Source organism: Xenopus laevis, chromosome 8L (genome assembly GCF_017654675.1).
Source record: "Xenopus laevis strain J_2021 chromosome 8L, Xenopus_laevis_v10.1, whole genome shotgun sequence".
Taxonomy (NCBI): Eukaryota; Metazoa; Chordata; class Amphibia; order Anura; family Pipidae; genus Xenopus; species Xenopus laevis.
This window is the reverse complement of record NC_054385.1, coordinates 29,139,520-29,162,183: the sequence shown is the minus strand read 5'-3', so window position 1 is coordinate 29,162,183 and position 22,664 is coordinate 29,139,520. Positions and strand designations below refer to the sequence as shown.

Below are 22,664 nucleotides of genomic sequence, written 5' to 3'. Positions count from 1 at the left end.
TGGAGCCTATACCTGTATATACCCTGATTTTACCAGAGATCCTTCTTCCCTTCTAAGGGAACTCGTGAATGTGTGACTTTCGAACCTGCCAGGGAGTGGGAGTGAAGATGGATCGACCCTGGAAGTAACTGCACTGCCTGTTACTCTTCACTGTCACCCCCTCCCTCCTTCTCTATCAGAGATAGGGATGTGTGCCTGCTCCGACTCAGTAGCTCTGGACTTGTGCAAAACAATGTCTGATACCCCCTGGCCAGCCAAGCCAGCACCTGTCTCCCTGTGAATCTCATTGCGCCCATCACTGCTTCTTCTGCGACTGACTGCACCTTGCTCTCGCTCTCCACTGAAGATGGGCAGCTGTCGGGAAAGTTACGGGTAATTCATGATGTGCATGTGTGTAACTGGGCAGGTGAAGGACACATGGCAGGGGGCATGGGGGTTCTTTCTCTGGCCACATCACAGCAGGTTAGACACTGTTTGGGGCATCACATTGGCTCCCAGCCTGTTTATATTAGCAAGGACTATACACTTATACGCTCAATACAATGTAATGAGATCTGTGTGTCTGTCCATATATTATCTGTCGTGCCTCCGTCTGTCACACAGCTGCTGTGACTTCATGCACAGTACAACTACATGTAAGTACAAACATTCTTGGCATGTGCACAAATATTGTATAGTGGGTTTGTATTTTCATTTAATGAACATAGTCTGATTATACTGGGACGCTACACTCCAATAACCTAGGGTGAAAGCCAAATCTCATTTTTGTTGTCCTGTTGTTTTCCTGCTGCCTGTTGCCATTTGGGAGATAATAAAATATTTGGTCAATTTACCATATGTATATGTTATCTGCATCAATGGGTCGATTGTTTTGACTAGCAAATGACACGCTTACTGGGGCGGATTGCTGCTCAGAAAGACTCAATAAATTGCATGGATCTCTGACAGTCTGTGGTTATGGGCATTTTCTACTCTAGGGAATCATTTAACTCATGAAGCCTAATATTCCTGGGCCCCTTGGCGCTGTAAACAGATTTAAAACACTGTTTCCTGGTTGCTATGGTAATTAACCCCCTAGCAACCAGATTACAGTTTAAATTCTTATCTTTAGAATAAAAAAGTGTAAATAATTGAAAAAGTTTAAATGAACTCTATGAACTGATCATTGTTTTGCTTGACCTCCTTCCTGTAATAAAGGCAAGTAGCAGTAATGAGCTCTGTATAAACAACCCCCCCATTCTACACATTTGCTTTAGTCTCAGGTTTATTGATAAGAAGCAGTTCATTCATGGAGTTTAATCACGGGCTAGGAACTGAACTAACTCCTCCTTCTCCCACAATTAGAAGAACCAAGATGTGGGATCAAGTGTAAACAAATGTGATTTCCATTTCAATTTTCAGCACTTTGACTCACTACTGGGTACTAACTTGGACACTGTAGGATGCATTGAACTGTATCACATACAGATGCTGAGTTTGAGCTGAAGTTACATATGCAACATCTTGAAAAAAAACCAAGTTCTATTCAAAACTAGTGATGGGCGAATAAATTCGCCTGGCGCAAATTTGCGGCAAATTTTGGTGTTAAATTCGCGAATCTGCTGCAAAAATTCCCTGGCATCGATTTCCGTTTTTCACAATTATATTTTGTGAAATCGTTGGAACTTCACAATTTTTTAGTAAAAACTTTGAATTTGACGATTTCACAAAGTTTGTCTTGACATATTGTTTTTGTGATTGGCAGTAAGGGGAATCTCAAGTTTGAAGAGCACAAATAGCTGGTGAGGCACATGGTGGGAGAACCCCACCATGCATTATACAGTATAACACATTTGTAATGCAGTGGACTGGTTTGCTTTGCTTCTTTTTGCTGCTGGAAGTCTATTTAAAGGGGACGATAGTCTATTTTATTGTAGGTATGAGCATTTAATAAGCTAATTGCACCAAACATCCTCTTAACATATCTGCATATGCCTGTTATTATTTCTATATAATACACAAAAGCCATGAATATCCTGTAAATTATATCCTTATAAACGGTGAGTTCTGATGTCATCAGTTATAAACGGTGAGTTCTGATGTCATTTCTGTCACATGACTCATTGAAATTTGTGTATTATAATAAATAAAGTACCCCCAGTTGTAAAATATGAGGATATTAGAAGTTACCTCGGAGTTCCATGACCTGTATAAAAACACTCGGCCTTCGGCCTCGTGTTTTTATATGGTCATGAAACTCCTTGGTAACTTATAATATCCCTATATTTTACAAAAGGGGGTACTTTATTCACTATATAATACACAAAAGCCATGAATATCTTGTAAATTATATACTTATAAACGGTGACTAGTGATGTCATCAGTTATAAACGATGAGTAGTGATGTCATTTTTGTCACATGACTCTAAAACTTGTATATTATAATACATAAATGTCATGGAACTGCTCGTGACTTATAATATCCTTATATTTTACAATAGGGGATAATTTATTCACTGTATATCCAGGTTTGGGAAGTGTTATCCAGAAACCCCTTATAATTCTGTTATCTGCCTTTTTATGGTGTGTTTCCTAAAATAATGGGATTAGTAAACACATTGTGACAAATATTTCCATGCATCTATGTGTTCTGCATATTGCCTAATGCAGGGATTTGAAATTCATGAATCACAACTTTAAAATAGATTCTCATGCAGTTCACGGCTGTCCATCACTATCCTTTATTAGAGTTATTATTTTCGTCAAATATTTGAGTCATTTAAAAGCACCTATTCCTAATTCTGAACAGTATCTTGTATCTTGATCCTATTGAAAAAAAAGGTTCTCCTTGGCATAATCTACAGCTTCAGACAGAGCAATATACTGTATCCTAATCATCCATACAATTGAATCGACAGCATTCAAACAGAAACAGCATTCACTACCCTAAAGCCACAGATGAATAGCTGTGTCTTCATTTTTTTGGCTAGGAAATGTCTGAAAAACTAAAATTTTTAGAGGTTTTCGAGGTATTCATATTTTTTAGAGGATTTCCAGTTTGTCCTTTTTTTTATTCAGATCTTTTAATAAATGGCATGACATTTGTAGTTTTAGGGGTCCATTTATTAAAGCTTTCATTCATCTGATCAAGGTTTTTAAGGGGAAAACTCAAATTTTTAGAGATTTATTTATTATACCCCAAAGCTACTAAAAATCCGGATGAAAATACCTGTTGAGGTCTTGTAGTCAATGGTAGTTGTCCCTGAAGTTGTTTCTTGACATCATGATCTGCGCTGGAGACTCCAATAAAGTCTGGGTTTTTGTCAGATAATCTGATGAGTTTTTGCAGCAACAATTCGATAAAATTGAGTTTTCAGAGCCTCAATTATACGATACAAATTGACGCCTGATTTTGTTGCAACATATATTCATTCCGCGATTTTTTGAGAAAAATTATTGATAAATGAGTTCAATTTGTGGAAGGGAGTTTGGTTAACTTTGTTTTAATAAAAAATTAGATAAAGTCAAGTTTAGTAAATAACCCCATGGTGTTTCTAAGTTTAGTCGTGGTTTCAAAAACCTCTAAAACTACTAAAATCTGACCATTAATAAATAGGCCTCCCTGATTCTGTCTGGAGGGATGCAAATGCTGCCCTGCTGGAACTCACTCATGTGCACCTTGATCAGGCAGTTAGGGGCCGATTCACTAACTTCGAGTGAAGGATTCGAAGTAAAAAAACTTCGAATTTCAAAGTGTTTTTTGGGCTACTTCGACCATCGAATCGACCTTCGACTACGACTTTGAATCGAACTATTCGAACTAAAAACTGTTCGGCCATTCGATAGTCGAAGTACTGTCTCTTTAAGAAAAAACTTCGACCCCCTAGTTCGCCATCTAAAAGCTACCGAACTCAATTTTAGCCTATGGGGAAGGTCCCCATAGGCTTGGCTAACTTTTTTTGATCGAAGGATATTCCTTCGATCGTTGGATTAAAATCCTTCGAATCGTTTGATTCGAAGGATTTTATTGTTCGATAGAAGGAATAATCTTTTGACCGTTCGATCGCACTATTTGCGCTAAAATCCTTCGACTTCGATATTCGTAGTTGAAGGATTTTAATTCCCAGTCGAATATCGAGGGTTAATTAACCCTCGATATTCGACCCTTTGTGAATCGGCCCCTAAGTATCCACTATCTAGCAGATGCCACCCCTTAAATAAAGAATTTATCAGAAACCCATAGACACATTTTTAACTATGGAAGCCCTTCCTTCCACGCCGCTTGTGCGCTATACAAACAATCTGCTAGAAGGCAGGAGGGCTTTGCTAGGACAAAAGGTTCAACTTTATACATGTGTTTTTTTTTACACAGCTCAAACTCACTAATCTTTTTACTGAAAAGCCGGGGCATAACTCTGCAATAACCAGTTAATATAAATAGTTCCACTAATTAATTTTCTAATAAGTCGGTCCATGGGGGTTCAGTGGAGTTTGCCCTATGTTTACACAATACTAATCTACATGCCCTGTCAATTCTATGTGTTGTCATCACTTGGTATGTAACTTTGCTAAGTTTATACTAAAGTAACAAACTTTTTTGCATAACTACATCTCAACTGCATACGTTTAGGGGCCCAATAATGTTGCTGTGGGGTCCAATTACTAGTTATTCCACTGCTGAAAAGTTCAGGTAGATGACACTCATATAATTCAGTAAATAGATGCCAATATAAAGTAATATAAACGCGTGTTTAAGAAAAACGCTCTTGTGGGATACAGGTTCTGATGCTGAGAATCTCAGCCATAAAGCATGACACGGCTTCTGTTGTTTGCCACATAGGAAATAGAATCAGTCACATGAATACCAGGAAATAGAGTGCTCCATGCAAGCATTAAAACAAGGAGATCTGCCAGGTATGAAATTACAAGATGTATCTACTTACTACATACTTCCCTCTTCTTTATAGATATTTCCTGCTGACATGGGAATTGCAGCAACCCAGATCAAGCCACAAATATATTCTAAAAATTGTTCAAATGTTTTCCAAAATATATGATTTTAAAGGAGTATAAACCCAAAAAATCATATGGCTTAAAAATGCCATATTTGATATACCAGCATACAGTTTCAGCTTCTCAATAGCAGCAGTGATACATGGCTTCAAACTTGTCACAGGGGGTCACCATCTTGGAAAGTGTCTGTGACACTCACATGCTCAGTGGGCTCTGAGCAGCTATTGAGAAGCTAAGCATAGGGGATGTCGTAAATTATCAAGCAGAAAATGAGGTTAGTCTGTTATATATGCTGATGCTACAGGGCTGATAATTCAATTCTGATGCTAGTTGCAATGGTTTATGTGATGCCATGTAGTAATTATCTGTATTAATTACTAATCAGCCTTATATTGTCACATTTATATTCTATGTGTACTGTATATTGTGAGTATCTAAGCTCAGTAAGTGATAGCAACACAGAGCATGTGCAGTAAATCAGCAGAAAAGAAGATGGGGAGCTACTGGGGCATCTTTGGAGACACAGATCTTCCCTGCTAAAGGGCTGTGGTTGTCTTGGGCTGGTACAGAAGCACAAAACATAATGTACAACATTTCTAGCTAGACTTTTTAGTTAGACTTTAGTTTGCCTTTAAAACCTAGCTCACTCCTTTAATGCAGGATTCTGCTGGAGGAGCACTATTAACTGATGCATTTGGTAAAAACATGTTTTCCTGTAACAGAATCCTTTTAAAAGCCATCTATTGTTCTGTGAGGCTACAACTGTATTGTTATTATAATTTCTTATTTCTTATCTTTGTTTTCAGGCCTTCTCCAATTGATATCCCAGTCTGTCTTTCAAACCACTGCCCGGCTACTAGGCTAAATAGTCCCTAGCATCCTTAAAGCTGCTAAAATTCCAGATTGGAGAGTTGCTAAGCAAAAAGCTAAATAATTCCAAAGCAAATAACAAAAAGAAGATCGATTGCATTTTGTCTCAGAATATCACCATCTACATCATTTTAAAAGTTAATTTAAAGGTGAACTACCCCTTTAATCAGACGCTTTAGTGATATTTTATATCACAAATAATTTCCATCACTTTCCAAACAGGTTGAAGTTGTATATCAGTATAGGTTATTTGGGTATCTGCCAAGCTGTGTACAATTCAGTTTTTCCATTCTGCCAGGATAGTTTGGCTGAGTCATAGACACGCAAGATCCTTAATATATGTTTCATGTTGAGACAATACGTGGTTGTGGTGCTTAATTCTGCATACTGTAGGAAGCATTATTTTAAATTCTGACACACCTGCTAATCTTGTATCATCTGTAGGGAAACTTTAATGGCAAACTATGTGCTTTTGATTACATATCATTAGACAAGATTGTGACGTATGATACCGACTGTAAATTCCACTAGGCCAGGACAATTAGTCACATATGTTCATTTTTATATTGGTAAATACTGATACGGGTGAATTCCTACAGTCATATACAATACGTCTATTTATATGCAAGTTATTTAGGATAATGTGTCACAACTGCATTTGAATGCATTTATTTTCAGTTTTGAAATAATCCCCGGCCCTCTGGTAGTGATGATAAGAAGTGAATGGTTTCTGTCAATTGACACAGTGCAGCCCTAATAACTGGCTTAGTGAGAGTTCAAATCTATTTATAATGGTCAGAGAAGGAATTTGGCTCCCCTTCACCAACACCAATGTGGCTAAATTAGCTGCTTAAGGGGGTTATTTATCAAAAGTCGAGTTTGTGAGTTTTTTTTGTACCTTGAAAAAACTCAAATTTGTACAATAAGGGGGAAAAACTTGAATACTCAAGTTACAAAAATATTTATTAGGAGATAGTGGACAACAGCCTAACGCATTTTGTGCCTGTTGGGGCACTTACTCATAGACTCACAGCATATGATTAAGTGCCCCAACAGACATGAAACACGTTAGGCCATTGTCCACTATGTCCTAATAAATATGTTTAACTACTTTTGACTGATTTTTAGATGCACTGACTATTGTTGTTATTTATTTGATAATAACCCCCTTAATAAATTCAATAGGATTGTTTTGCTTCTAGTAAGCATTAATTATCCTGTTATCCAGAAATATCCATAGACTCCATCTGCATAAAGGGTTTCCAGATAACGGATGCCATACCTGTATCTTACAGTGGTTTGCCCCCTAACCCCTAATAAATATGCACACATTCACATATATATCTTATGCTGTAATTCAGTCAGGTTTGGCAAAAGTGATGGGCGAATTTCTCCCGTTTCGCCAAAAAACTCGCAGTCAATGGGCATCCAAATAGTGTTGACGCACGTCGGTTTTGACACAATCGACTTTTCTGACATATGTCAAAAACTTTTTGACGCAGGCAAATTTTCGCCTGCCGATGCCCTGTCGGCATCATTTTTTGTATTGTTATGGATGTGCTATTTGAAAGGACAGGGAGTTTGGTAAGACATTTATTCTGAATTGGGGACATTTTTAACATTTTGTCCCCCTTCCACAACGCTATATACAGTTAGGCAACAAAACGTTCAAAATTGCCTAATTTCAATTTGCGTTAACCCTCTGCTGAACCCCCCTGTTTATTGAGAGGAAAGGCAAAAAGAGAACCCAAGAGCTACCTTACCTTTAAGGCAGGGATCCCCAACCTTTTGAATCCGTGAGCAACATTCAGAAGTAAAAGGAGTTGGGGAGCAACACTTGCATGAAAAATGTTCTTGGGGTGCCAAATAAGTGCTGTGATTGGCCATTTAGTAGCCCCTATGTGGATTGTCAACCTACATTAAGGTTCTGTTTGGCAGTACACCTGGTTTTTATACAACTAAAATTTGCCTCCAAGCCTGGAATTCAAAAATAAGCTCCTGCTTTGAAACCACTGGGAGCAACATCCAAAGGGTTGGAGAGCAACATGTTGCTCACGAGCTACTGGTTGGGGATCACTGCTTTAAGGTAACTATTAGCATGTTATTGAATATCTTATTCTTAGCAACTTTTCAGTTGGTCTGCATTGCAATTTGCTTTCAAATGGAGATCAGTGACCTTGTATCCAAAAAAAGAAAGATTGCTTTGTGAGGCTACAATATGATTACTACTGTAACATATTATAGCTTAGCTTTCTATACAGACAGTCTCCTATTCATATTCCACTTTCTAATTCAAACAACTTCCTGATTGTACTGTAGCAACCAGATTGCTGCTGATATTCCAAACTGGAAAAAATTTCAATTACATGAGCAGCTGGAACGAGCATCATGCGGAAATTATGACAGGTATTAATGCTAATCATTAAAGGTACTTGAATCCGAAGATGCTTCCTGTTGCACTTCCCCATAGTTAAACTGAACACCAGTGTGTCTCCTATTTAAAATTGTGGCATGGCATACTAAGATCATTAAATAGTGACTACAAGGTAAGATATTGGGGTTAGATTGTGGTACTTACATTTGAACTGCTAATACATTATATGGCTGTCAAACAATATTATTAATATAATAAAATATATGAATTACTAAACAATAAATGATCTGGAGATATATTTAGATTTATTTAATTGTCCCTTTATCATAATTTTTCCTTCCTTTCTGGGTACAGGTATGGGATCTGTTATCCGGAAACCCATTATACAGAAAGCTCCGTATTACAGGAAGGCCATCTCCTTTAGGCAGTGCCGGGCCAAAGCGGGCACGCGTGTAAGGGGAATGTCTCAACACAGGCCCCCAACATAAGAAAGTCGAGAACACAGCTCTTAAAAAAATGAAACTTTGTTTATTTTCTTGTACGTCACTGGCAGTCAGATACAAAAATCAACAGACCTTTCAACAGTCATTTCCACTTAAAGCTTTACAATTGCTTTCCGACTTAGTAGTCTGTGCATTACCACTCAGCGATTAGTTTAGGGTTTTCTTTTTACTCACAACCTGCTGGTCCTCATTGGTCTGGCTCGGTGATCCGGTGCACCACTACACCCCTTCACCATTCCACCAGCCCCCCGCTTCGATCATCCGGCACTCGACCAGTGCCCCTTGACCACTCTGGCGGGTACCAGCCACCTTGACTTGAAGTCTTCTACTTCCGAGGGTGGAAGTAGAAGACTTCAAGTCAAGGTGGCTAACAACCTCACCACTATCACCCTATCTTGGGAATTATTCCCTGGATCCTAATCCAACTACGCTCCTTGTCGGGGCAAAAGACTACCCTTTCTTTCTCCCTCTACCTAGTGCCAGTGCTATTACTGAAACTTCCTATCTAGTTAACTACCTGATTCCGGGCCAGTGTTCTTCTTCTCAACGAAACTCTTGCATCACTTCGCCTCCTCCCATCAAAAGCCTCTGACTATGGGTGTGGCTGCCCTTTTATACCCAATTTGGGGAAATTCCCTCTAGTGGTAGAAAAACAGAATTGCTTCTATCTATAACACTCTACTGCCACCTAGTGGTTTTTTAAAATAACCATTTACACAGTTTTACATACAAACTCTCATTAACATTACATAGTTCACAAATAACATTTTAACTCTTTCACCCAATCACAACACAATTCACTCTCTTACAAGTGCCCTAGGCAGCCTGGCCCGGCAAAGCGCCCAATACGCGAGTGCGCATGCGCGAAAAAAACAGAAGTGCGCATGCACAAAAAAATACTTTGCAAACGCGCACATGGGCCAGAGCAGGGACCAGACTAGGGAATAGCAGAGGCAGAGAAGGTGCGTGCCTGGTGCCCCTCCAGCTTTGCGCCCTAGGCACGTGACTTCTCTGTCTACCCCTAGTTCCGGTCCTGCCTTTAGGGGTAAATTTACTAAGCACGAACATTCAGCAGCGATGGGTTTTGCAGCCAGGGAAAATTTGCTCATACAACGCTAATTTACTAAACTGCGAAACTGCATCCAGGGCGCTGAACGCTGGCGAATTTTAGCTAGCGTTACTTCGCCAATCAAAGCAAAGATTTACTAGCGTTCAATTATGCATAGCTCAACTTTGTTGTCTTCACTCAGGCTAATTTGCATACAGCGGGAAATTATTAAGTTGAATGGACGTATATGTTGCAGCAAATACATTACATTACACAAGTCTACGGAATCTTAATAAAGAAAAAACAGTTGTTATAATGCCCACTGTATAGTTTATGTTCCATATGTTAGAAAATGTATGGGGGAACCCAGTTACCCAAAAGGACTTTTGCAGGCTATCACTCAGAACAAAGGAAAAGACGCCAGCGTTTTTTGGGATGTTTTTTTTTCCACTAAAAATATGATGTAAATAACAGAACACTAAGGAAGATATATGCACTCCACTTCACCTGGTCTGAGCTGGCGAATGCAAGTCTGGCGGAAGAGGTAACGTTCAGTAAAATTCGCATCTTAGTGAATTTGTGGAGTTACGTCCATTCGCCAGAGTGAAAATTCGCCTGGTGATAGAGTGGGAATGACTGCTAGCTAGGGTTGCCACCTGATAGGTATTTTACCAGCACAGCCGGTAAAAATGATGGTTGATCCCAATGTTATTAATAGGGAAAAAAGAAATATATAGGAAGGCCGGTATTTTTTTCCAGAAAAGGTGGCAACCCTAACGCTAGCGTCTGTCTCTTTTGCTAGCGAAGTTAGGGAAGTCCTGCACCCGTTAGTAAATCGGCGAAGTGCCTGAATCGGTAAGGATGGCGAATCATCGCCAGCGTTACTCGCTTAGCTCTTTAGTAAATCTGCCCAATAGAATCAATTTTAATCAAATAATTGAAACTAAATATTATTCCCTTTTTCTTTATCATATTAAAACAGTATATTGTACTTGATTCTAACTAAGCTATAATTGATCCATATTGGTGACAAAACAATCCTTTTGGGTTTATTTATTGTTTAAGTTATTTATTAGTAAACAAGGTATGAAGATCTTAATTACAATAAGACCCTGAGAATTCTAGATAACAGGTCCCATATCTGTATTTGCAGAAATTCTCTGCCTGAAACAAATTAAGGATCAGTTTCCTTTTAGCAAAGGAAAGAAGGTGATTGTTTTGAAGGATACGGTATTAGCCAACTTGCTCCCAGGACTGGTTCTGTCACTATTTGTAATCACATGGGAAATTTCCTGTCACTGAAGTAAACTCAAAATTGTTTCCATTAGATCAGGGGTCAGCAACCTTTACTATCAAAAGAGCCATTTTGCCCCCTCTTCCACTAAAGAAAAATAGTCTGGAGCCGCAAAACATAACACGTCTTATAAACTTTTAAAAGTTTTAATCTTTTTTTAATTTTAACTGTTACAACAACAGAATACAACAAACAGAAGTGCAGTGTGTATGTGTAGGCCTACTTTGAAATAAATGAAACACTGAATAGCACTATTAAATGCTAGAGTTCTCATCTGCTTAATGTGACTTCTGTTTCTGAAGGTCCATGTTGATCTCCCTTCTCTTGTCTTGAGTGTGTGATAGCGGTAAGGACCATGATGAATAGTCTTGCAGCGGCTTGGTCTTGCTTTCACTTCTGGGACGTCTATACAGCCCTTGCCTCTGCTGGTGGCTTCCTGAGTGTGTGACCGCGGTAAGCTAACTGTTACAGGCAAAACGTGAAAGGCAAAGCAGCAAGACTGAGCCACAGCAAGCAGGATGAAGAGCCGGGTTGCCTACCCCTGCATTAGATCATTAAAAAAAAACTGGAAATATCCTAGGAAACTGATTAAACTTGATGGATGCAACGTTTGGGAAATGACATCATACTAAGAACCATTGTGTTTGCTTCTCTTGTTTCTACAGCTCAGTTTCCCCTTTAGGGTAATGGCACAGGGGGCTCTTGTGGGTATTTTACACTTTTTGTTTTTTTAAGTAGCCCAAAAAGATGGCAATAAAGCCTCTGAAACTGCTCCCCCTTGCATTGCATTCACCAACAAGTGTTCCTATCAGGGCTTTGCCCTACCAATAAACGCAGGTGGTACTGGACTTCAGACAAGGTACATAGGCCTTCCCAAACTCTTCCAACATCTGCTGCAAATGTCAAAAAGAGGACCGCCATCAGAAATCGCAGGGCCCCATACGACAAAATTTCCTGGGCCCCCTGGGCTGCGCCCACCGCAAGCCCCACCTACAGGTCTGCCCTCCCCAACCCACAGGTCCGCCCCCCACCACACAGTTCCCACATGTTAATAAAAAGATATTGGTGGTCAGGGCCCCCCATAAAAAAACATTTGCGGCCAGGGCCCCCCCCATTAAAAAATATTGGTGGCTGGGACCCCACATGAAAAAAAAAATTGGTGGCCAGCCCCCCCACAATGGCCAGGGCCCCTTACACGTCTATGCCTTCCCAAAGTCAGCAGCTCTCAGAAAGATGGGGGCCCGGATAATCAAGTAAGTGTGGCGTGGCTGGGTCCCCCTTACCCTCGGGGCCCCCTACAACTCTCCCCCCTGTCCCCCCCTGATGGCTGCCCTGCATATATGGTAGACATGCCCCCAAGCAAAGACCTTTGGTCCCAGGTATCAAAACTGGCTCGGCAAATCACAGACATACGCCTCATAATACCTCCAGCCCTAGCATTACTAGGCATGTTCCTGTATCAGATACATAAAAAAACTAAATATATCATTGTAGGATGGTCTACTCTAGTGGAGCACTATTAATGAGTAACTGGAAAAGGTCTTCACTCCCAGACATGGAGGTCATTAAAAAGAAATGCTCTATATCAATGTACATTTACCACCATGTGTCAAAACCATCGTCCATTGGGCTCTCAACTGGACACTCCTTCCTTTACCCGTTGATCTAGACCATGCCTCCCCATGTGTTCTACACTGTATCATTAGTTTATTGGTGTAACAGATTTGATTGCTTACTAGTGATGTGCGGGCCAGGCAGATCCCCGCAGGCCTACCCCGCACCCCCTTTGCTTTATAGCCGCGTGCCTGCTTGCCCCACCCCTTTTGCGATGTCATTGATGTTCGGGGTGGGTCGGCGCGGGTCTATAAAGGGTAGTCGAAAGTCAGGCGTGGGTGGGGAAAAACCCGACCCACACATCACTATTGCTTACCTATGTGACAAGCTGGTTGCCTGTACACATCATTTTTGGGAGAAATTAGCAATGGTAGGCAGGTAAACAGAGGATCAGGAGCATAAAGACAGGGACACAACGTCTGCAGGCAAAAAACACAGGTTTATTCAGTCACGACATACAGTTCATCAGCGTTTTAGCTTCACACATTCAAACTTTAGTGGGTTCTCACATACAGGTTGGTTTCCATACTCAGGAATATTCAGGCTTTTTACTAAGTCCCTTTTACTCTCCCCTCCAGGGACAAAAATTCACCAGCTACTGGTCTGTCTCACCTTCTGGCAGTATCTCAATCACTTTAGACTCAATCTCAATGAGCTGCTCCTTGCAGTTGCAGGCAGCACCCCAGCCCCTCTGAGGGAGCTTCCTAACACTTAACTATGATTAAATACCTTTCCACAGAACAGCCTTCCTAAGGAAAGTGAGCTCCAACATGCAAATTGGACAACTGGAATGGATTGCCTGTTCCTCCCGGAACCATATAACTTCCAGTGCCAGCCAGCAAAATCCTTTAAACTGAGACCATTCTCTGTTTAGACACATCTCCCTTTATCACAGTTTCCAACTCCTACAGGGGAGAAATTAAAGGCAAAACACACCTTCACTGAGGAAGGGCCATGTGGCTCCATAAGTTTGATCTTTTGTAAAGTTTCTACAGCACCATGGAATAAATTCACGATTAATCAGTTTGCTGCAAAATAAGGTATTGCCTCTCTTTTTGCTTGTTGGATTAATTGCTGGCATGTGGCTAGGCCAGTGTTTATACCTGCATCCCCAAAACCTGACTTTGTGTTGAAAACATACCTTTTTATACTTCTCCGGAGTCATTCTACCACACATTGTATAAGGGCTTGATCTCCCAAATGCAAATTGTTTGAAAATATCAACCTCTACATCATACTAAAAGTTACCTCAAAGATGAACAACCCCTTTAACCCCAGACGGTGCATTAACATCACTAAATAAGACAGATGAAGGGTATATTAACCCCAGACTTGGTAGTATAATCACGAATAATATGGGTATTTACCCCAGAAGTGCCAGTGTAGTTATTACAGAAAACGTATAATCGGCATATTAACCCCAGGCAGTGCATAACAGCATTGTAGAAATGGCCAATGAGCACTCCTTTAACCCAAGACAAGCCAGAAAGATCACTGCAAAAATGGCCAATGAGCACTCCATTCATTTCAGACATACCAGAAGGATCAATGCAGAAATTGATAGACTGAAAACATTACCTCACACTTGCACAAGAGACTATCAACACCAGAGATCTTTTCCCCAAAGTCCTATGCTCTCCTAGGCTCTCTTTCTCTATCTGTCCAGTATCACTCCTATTCATCATATGGTCGTCATTCAAAATGGGAATCTAGCAATCCGTTCACAGTCCGCAGTTTCAAATTTGAAAGACAAGGACAAAGCTGAACTTAAAAGCAAAAAATTAAAAACAGCTTTCAAAGGTTGATTAACTTGATGTGGGTTTAAGCTTTAAGCAATATTTGTTTGTGCCTCTCTTAGCTCATAATAATATTCCAGATATATCAAAATATAAATAATGTAAATATGGAAAATCCAATCATTCTCAAATCTAATCTACTATGACTTTAGGTTAGGACTCTATCTGCTGCTTTTGGGGCCACTACTATAAGCCATAAGCCATGGGCCTGCTTTCCTTTAAAAATACACAGTAGGATACATACAGATAAACTTGCATTTTTATCACTTTTATTGAAACGACGAGCAGAAAAGGATATTGGATAATAAAACCCTCAAGGCAGATCAGGCCCTGGATAGGTTTTGAGAAATGTTACCTATACACCTCAGTTACACTTGTCATCAAAAGCAGCAGTAATTCATTGTAGGACGTGTACAGTAGAATAAGGGATGACAGACTGCACTAATAAAATCGGGACTGTCCCACAAAAACATTAATATAAAGATATAAAAGGGAACAGATAAAAAAGAGGAGGAAGAGAAGTGGAAAAACAAGCTCTTTGGAGAAAAGAAGGGAATACACAAATGAGGATTAAAGGAAAAAAGTGTAGAACAAAGTGAATTGAGAAAGGGAAACAATTGGGGGAAGTCTGCAGAGAAAGGGAGAAAAGAAAAGAAGAGCAATAAGGTGGAGAAGAGGGGAGCAGAGCGAGGGAAGGGGAGAATCACAGCAAAAGAGGAGAGTTGGGGGAACTATCCAATCCCAAGAATCACCAGTCACTGTGTGATTTAAACTGGAGCATTAGGATTCCTGCACCTTGCAGGGAATGCTGGATGGTACAACAAGGTTACTGCAATGGCAAGCAGGGCAAACCATAAAAAACACCAGGCCCCATACTACTCTGATATTAGTCCCCCAGGGTGTCCCAATTATGAATGCATTCCTCACCTGAGCCACTGCATGGAGGGCCCTGCCAACATGTAGAATAGGGCCCCTATGAAAGAACTGCCCTCAAATACACAACTCCGACACACCCCAGACATGTCTGTTATATAAAAAAAACCCAAACAATTACACCTCACCTCTCTTTATCAAGCCCCCACTAATCACACTTTCATGTCTTTTGCATCTCTTCTTCCACAGGACCCCTGACTGCTGTAACCAATGACGGTGTCCCCTGGTTCTTAACAGTTTATAGTATGTCGTATTTGAGCTGGGCAAACACAACAATGTATGGTTTTCACACAATTGGGTTTGCTGATCAATAACCCAGTTAGCAATAAACCCGGATTTCCATTGTATTGGCTTTCAGATGATAGACTTTTAAGAGGGGGACACTATATAAGGGTATTTGCCAGTGGTCAGGGTTCTTTTGGGCAACAATAGGCATAATATAATTTAAATATAAAATGTCTATATCATCTTTAAACTTCAAACAAAGATTTGAATGTAACAAACTTTTCTGAGCCAGTTTTGTATCTCTTTCAGTTGCAAGGCTTGTGGCTGGACAGCCCAGTCTTTGGGAAATGTATGGGAGAATTCATGTCATACTGGAAAAAAAGTTTATGGTTCAATCAAAACTCTTTTTACTGGGCTGGGACATTTATCGTATGGAAAGGTGTAGAAAGTAAGCACACTGGCAAACAAGGCTGTTGTTGCAGGTTAACCCATTAAAAATTTTTGTAATGCAGAAGTGCAACGTTTCGGTGGCACACCCCTTGCTTGATAAAGGGGCGTGCCCCTTAACATTGCACTTCTGCATTAAAAAATTTTTTGCCACTCTCCATCCATTTCAATGTGATTTTTAAAGTATTTATCAATGGGAAAAAAAATGAAAATTCACCCTTTGATAAATATGCCTTTCAAAATGCAGGTGAAATGAGTGGCGAGTGGTGGAATTTCACTCTAGCGGACTGTGAAGATCTCTAACTTCACTCTTTGATAAATATACCCCAGTTTCTCCAGTATATGTTCACAGTCCTCCTTTCTTTTTCCCAAGTATAGCTTTTCTAATCTCCGCTCCTCTCCCTCTGATCTTGTCTGCAGCCTTCTCCATTCTGTCTGCCAGCGTCCTCTCCATGTGATTGATTCCACTGGTGTCTAGAAAGAAAAGCTACACAGGCTGGGGAGGATGGTTTGGAGCTGGTTAACTATTTACTATATTATTAAAGTGGCTGTTAACTTTTAGTATGATATAGAACGGGATATCCTTAGACAATTTGCAAGTGGTTTTCATTTTTTATGTTTGGATTTTGAGTTATTTAAATTTTTATTCAATAGATTTCCAGTTTGCTATTTCAGCAGTCGGGTTGCTAGGGTCCAAACTACCCTAGCAACCATGCAGTGATTTGGATAAGAGACTGGAATATGAGTAGTTGGGGGACCTGGATAGAAAGATGAGCAATAAAAAGTAGCAATATCCATAAATGTGTAGCTTTACTGAGCATTTGTTTGTTTAGAACATCCAGTGCACCCTATGAAATGGACAGCTTTGGAATCCTAAATTATATGATTCAGCCCATATATAAAACTAAAGCAGTAGCAAAACCATGGGGCGCAAACATTTGTTCTACGAAACTGGGGAGCTCTGTTTTACAGCACACGGGCATTACAGCAAGTACATTGATTTTCCTCTCAGAAAACCCAGAGATAATGCGGAAAGTGGGCAATTCAAGGGGGACATCAATGGGATATGGTTGTTGACCATTCAGGATAACCACATGCCTTATAAATACAACAGAACTTTATTTATATGTGGAGACCACATATGTGAATAAATTATAGCACTCAGCACAACCAACAATACTGCAGGCTTTCTTCTTAAAAGTGACATGTTTATTTTAATAAACTACCGATAGTTTGCTTTTGATTCTGATTAACTTACTCATCAGTTATGTCCCATGTGCCCCCCCCCCTTTCATGTTGCTGACTGACTAACAGGTTAGAGAGATACAATGGATAAAGTTATGATCTGGCTCTTATGTTAGACTTCCCTTCACTCCAGCCTTTACAGGTTAAATACATTTCTCTTTCTAGTACAACTGCTACTATAATGACACCCAGCCAGTTGGTTGAATTGGCACATGATATACATGTGAGCAGTAACGCCACGTCAAGGCTTCAACCAGGTTACTGTCCATTCACACACCTATTGCAGCAAATGGCTCACCCGATGACTTGCTGCAGTAGTTTCCTATCTGGCCAGGTAGTGGCTGATATAAGCCATCATGGGACCCCTCCTCCTCAGATCAGACTGGGAGGTGTAAGGAACAAAAAAGTTCCCCAATGAATAATCTACAATAACACACACACACTTCCACACACCCACATCACTCATTCACTCACTATTTTTCTCTGTGGCAAATCCCATGGTCAGTGAGACTGGGATTCCACTCCCCTCTGCTTTGCTAACTATATAATTCCCTCCAGTAGTTCCCTATCCAATATGGAATTACGATTAGATATGTGATCTGGCTCCTATCAGTGGATTATGGACACTGTTAGTAATGGAGGGTGAGCGTATCCTTCAGGTTTAATCTAGATGATCCAGAGGAAGGCAAAAAACCCATCTGTAGCCATCTCCAATTTGCTTCAGATGGGGGAAAATTCCTTCCTGACTCCAAAACGGCAATCGGACCAGTCCCTGGATCAACTTTCTAAAGACTATTAATACCAGCAGCCTTTTATTATCTAAAAGGCCTGGTTATGGGGGATGAAGATTATGATGGGCCTAATTATTTTGCCTAATATAAGATTCATGGCAGGGAGGGGAAGGAGGGAGTTGTGGCTAGGCAGCATTTGGGGACCTACAGCTCTGCTTAGTCTACTCTTATTCCTTTAATCCTAAACCCTGAGCCTCCCTAAGCGTTACACCTTCACATTCACAACTCTAATGGTCTTATTTTTATTTTTAAAAATGGGCCTACAAGCTGCAGCTCCATCTGCTGCATTATTACTCCTCCAATTGGCACAAGCACACAGGCGGCCTTGTATTGATTTTTCTACATTTTAATGGTGAACTAAACTAAATTTGCAGCCAATCAGAAGGTGTACTATGTTCATCTTCTAAATTGGTGCAATGGGGTTCCCTATTTGCATTCACACACCACTCATACCATTCAAACCTGCTGCAAATGTATTATCAGGATATAGCATCTCCCTTATCCCACATCATAATTCCCATATCCCCTTACTAAAACCTGTATAACACCCGTATTCCATATATCCCTTATTGTACATAGCTATTCTCTTATCCCTTTACTATAACCCTTATAGTACCCATATCCCATAATTATAAACATATATCCCTTATCCCGTATCACTACTGCCATATCCTGTATCCCTTGTCCCATAAACTTTACTCTTTTCCCACAAACTTTACCTTTAACCTATGTACTACAGACTACAGACAGGGGAAAGACAGGAGAGCATAAAAGAAAAGAAACAAACTATTGTAATATTCCTATTCCAATATAACATCCCACCCACACACCCTTTTTTTGCCTTAACTTATATTAAAGGTGAAAAACAAGGTTAGAGTAATATTTCTATTCCTATATAACATCCTATCTATAAAAAACAGTAAAAGAATGGGAGGGAAGTTGGAAAAGGAAGAAAACTTACTTAATGCCATACTTACCCCACTTAACTTACCCTATATAAAGAAACTGAAGTATACTGAACGGTGTTACTTAACAGTGCACTGGGTTTCCATAAGTGCGCTGTATGTTCAGTATACATTTTTACCCTTATCCAAGGGTCTGTTGGATTTCTCCATTCAGAAAGTCCGGCGTGCAGCTATTCCTTTTTTCTGGTGGGGCCTCCTATGATGTTTTGTGTGCTACAAAATACAAAAGAAAAGAGTACATTATTCATAGCATAACTCTGTATATTACTTTATAAATACTGTTTCTCTCCTTTCCCATGTAAAAAACTAATTTCTAGGAGTCTAAGGGCACAAAACACACTAGCAAGTTGCCCCAATCTTCTGAAAGCCCTATTAATACCTCAACATGTTTACTATCATGTATTACTCCTTCCATAAGTAATCCTTTCTCGTCTTTCCCATTTTAATGGACTTAGTTAATTTCACTTACCACTTTGACTCGAATTCTCTCTACTTTCTGTCAAGGATCCCATGTGGTGCTGGTATAATTGGCTGTACGGGCAGACACTTGTACACTTGCAGTAGACAGTAGATGGCAGATCTGATGTTCATTGATGGAATTGGCCATGGATGGTACATTGCCATCATCACTTGCTGTACAGGCAGTTTTGAGGTTAATCCACATGAGCACAGAAAATACTTTACTTCTGCCAATTCCAGTTGGAATCCACATCGGAGAAACCTTCCACTTTAGCTCTCTTAGATGTCTCAGCGCAGAATCCTGGATGAATTACTGGTAACTTATCTGCTGGTGGCTAAAAAAAGAAACAACACACTTTGTTGGATTATAATATATAATTTTAAGCATGGGTATAAAATAAATGATACAGTATGGTCACATATATTTGAATGAGATGTAGCTAAAAAAAAGGGTATTTAATTTAAAATTCTGTACTTCATGATTAAGAAGTTTTTTTACTACATGGTACAGGTATGGCATCCATTTTCCAGAAAACCCATTATCCAGAAATAATTTAATATTTTTCTCTTTAATAGTAAAACAGTCCCTTGTACTTTATTCTAACTAAAATACATTGAATCCTTATCAAAGGCAAAACAATCCTATTGGGTATAATGAATGTTTATATGCGTTTTTGGTAGACTTAATATATGGAAATCCAAATGATAAAAATACCCCTTATGCATAAAAACCCCAGCTCACAAACATTCTGGATAACAGACCCCATACCTGTATCAGGACAATTTGAGAAATGGGGTTATAACTATTTTTTTAACTCTTTCAGCTGCAAAGAAGAAAAATGTGATATTACAAGGTATATGGAGACTTGGTTCCTGCAAAAGCCAACTAACTTCCTATTACAGCTCTAATAAAGGAAAGAGCCTGTTAGTCTCCACAAACCTAGCCTTCCCATCTGTCAATGATGCAATAAGTATACATGTAGGTGTTGTGGAGGTACGAATGTAAGGGAAATATGTAACTCAGTAGCTTTTATTTATGTTATTACTTTTATTTATGTTATTAAGCCATCAAACCCCCCACTACTGAGGAATTTTTACAAAACTCAGCTTTTTTCTTCTTCAATCTGCCACCCCGACTATAGATGAATAAAAACAGAAATAAGCAGTGTACTGTAGGGTGAATAAAGGGAGAAGCCTCATGTTGCTTGGTGTAGCCATGTACTTACAATTTTGGGCTGGAAAGGTGTCTTTATTTTTCTATTTTCCAGCTCGCTCCAGTTGACTCTGGCATAGAATGAGTGCTCCCTGATGTTCCCATTTGCTCCTAAACGTTTGGTCTTGTTCATCTCCAGAAGCTATAAAAAAAAGATTATTTATCAGACTATAATAAATGTTAAGTCAGGCACCATCCAACAATAGAAGGGCTGTAATTGTTTCTACTTACCTTTGGCAGAAGGTCCCGCATTTCCTGGCTCATGTGACGCGGGTATTCAAGCTTTTTCTCCCTTATCTCAAACAGCTCCTGTGCAGAAACCAGTGATGGGGCAAATGGCTGTCTGCCAGTGGCCATTTCGTACATGATGACACCGAATGACCACCAGTCCACTCCAGCATTGTACTTCTCCAATGACAAAACCTTCAGAAAAAAAGGAGAACAAATTATCAAAGTTACAAAGATGTCCAAAGAAGAAAAAGACACAAAGATTTGAATGCCTCTGTGTATAAATGACATTAGAAAAGATTTCTGACCTCCGGTGCACGGTATCCAGGTGTTCCTGTCAATCCGCTGATCTTCTTTCCACCGAACACTCCCTCAACAGCGAGGCCGAAGTCACAGATTTTGATGTGCCCGTTGTTATCCACCAAGATATTTTCTGGCTTCAGATCGCTGCAACATAGGTGTTGGGAACAATTAACATTCTAGAATAAGTAGTTCTGCGAGTGATAGTCAGGGATAAGTAAGTAAATGCACATTAAAAGGTAACTGAAAACAGATATTTTTGGTATAGAACAACCTAAAAGCAACTAAGTTAAGAAGTAAGAAAAAGGAATGGATAATAAAGACAAAAAATAAGTGTTACAGTAAAGGCAGATTATACAGAGAGAGAGATGCATTGCTTGGTTAAAATGAAATGTAAAGTACAAAGAGTTAAGCAATTTGTAGTGAGTCTGGACAGACAGTGTCACAGAGTCACTAAAATGAACTTTCACTAACTGATTGCACCAGATCAGGGCAGCCATCAGGGGGGGACAAGGGGGAGAGTTGTAGGGGGCACCGAGGGTAAGGGGGGCCCCGGCCATGGCACACTTACTTGACTAGCCGGGCACCCCATCTTTATGAGAGCTGCTGACTTCGGGAAGGCATGGAAGTTTAAGGGGCCCTGGCCACCAATTTTCTTATAATGTGTGGGGGTAGGGCCTTGGCCCGAAAAATGCTTTTTTATGGGGGGCCCTGACCACCAATATCTTTTTATTTTTTATTAACATGTCGGAACCTTAGCCACCAATATATTTTTTGTTTTTTTACTTTATGGTGGGGGGCGGACCTGTGGGGTGAGGAAGGCGGACATGTAGGTGGGGCTTGCAGTGGGCGCAGCCCAGGGGGCCCAGGAAATGTTGTTGTATGGGGCCCTGTGATTTCTGATGGCGGTCCTGCACCAGATACCAGAGGTGGAAACATTACTGTTAGATTGTGAACTAATAGGGAAAAATCTTGCCCGTGAGGGAAGGGGGTGACACTTTGCTGTACATTTATGTGCCTGCAAAGTTACAGTAAGTATCTCAAGGAAACTTGAACAAATGCTATAAAAATGTTAACTGTATCATGCTTACAGTGAATAAAAATGGAAAGTAGACATTACTCAATATTCTAGAGAAGAGAACTGAAATTTTACTGACCGATGGATGATGTCATTGGAGTGAAGGTACTGTAGGGCTATCACCATCTCTGCAGTGTAGAACCTGCAAAAAAAAGAAAAATAATAAGTAAACAAGCTAAATTTCATAGGGCTAACTATCGAATAGACACCACCTAGTGAATTAAACTTTTTCTTGTCCTTCAATGCAATTCAGTGGTGCGGTGGTTCTGCTGCTGTGCACACACCTTCC

At 40.0% G+C, this 22,664-nt stretch overlaps 2 protein-coding genes and 1 long non-coding RNA gene across 3 annotated transcripts in view; 1 reads left to right on the top strand and 2 right to left on the bottom strand.

Annotated features, from left to right (window-relative positions):
• Window positions 1-22,664, bottom strand: part of LOC121393141 (threonylcarbamoyl-AMP synthase-like) — a 77,857-nt gene that overhangs the window by 9,352 nt on the left and 45,841 nt on the right. The gene's annotated exons all lie outside the window — the stretch shown is intronic.
• Window positions 8-6,787, top strand: LOC121396957. The gene is made up of 3 exons (XR_005963276.1): window positions 8-372; window positions 4,820-4,893; window positions 5,799-6,787. It is a non-coding gene; the product is annotated as an uncharacterized LOC121396957 (long non-coding RNA).
• LOC121396953 (protein kinase C delta type-like) lies at window positions 19,753-21,439 on the bottom strand. The gene is made up of 3 exons (XM_041572613.1): window positions 21,001-21,439; window positions 20,783-20,911; window positions 19,753-19,891 (listed from the first exon to the last, which is right to left on the bottom strand). The coding sequence occupies exons 1-3, from the start codon at window positions 21,286-21,288 to the stop codon at window positions 19,778-19,780; spliced, it is 531 nt and encodes a 176-aa protein (XP_041428547.1). The 5' UTR covers window positions 21,289-21,439; the 3' UTR covers window positions 19,753-19,777.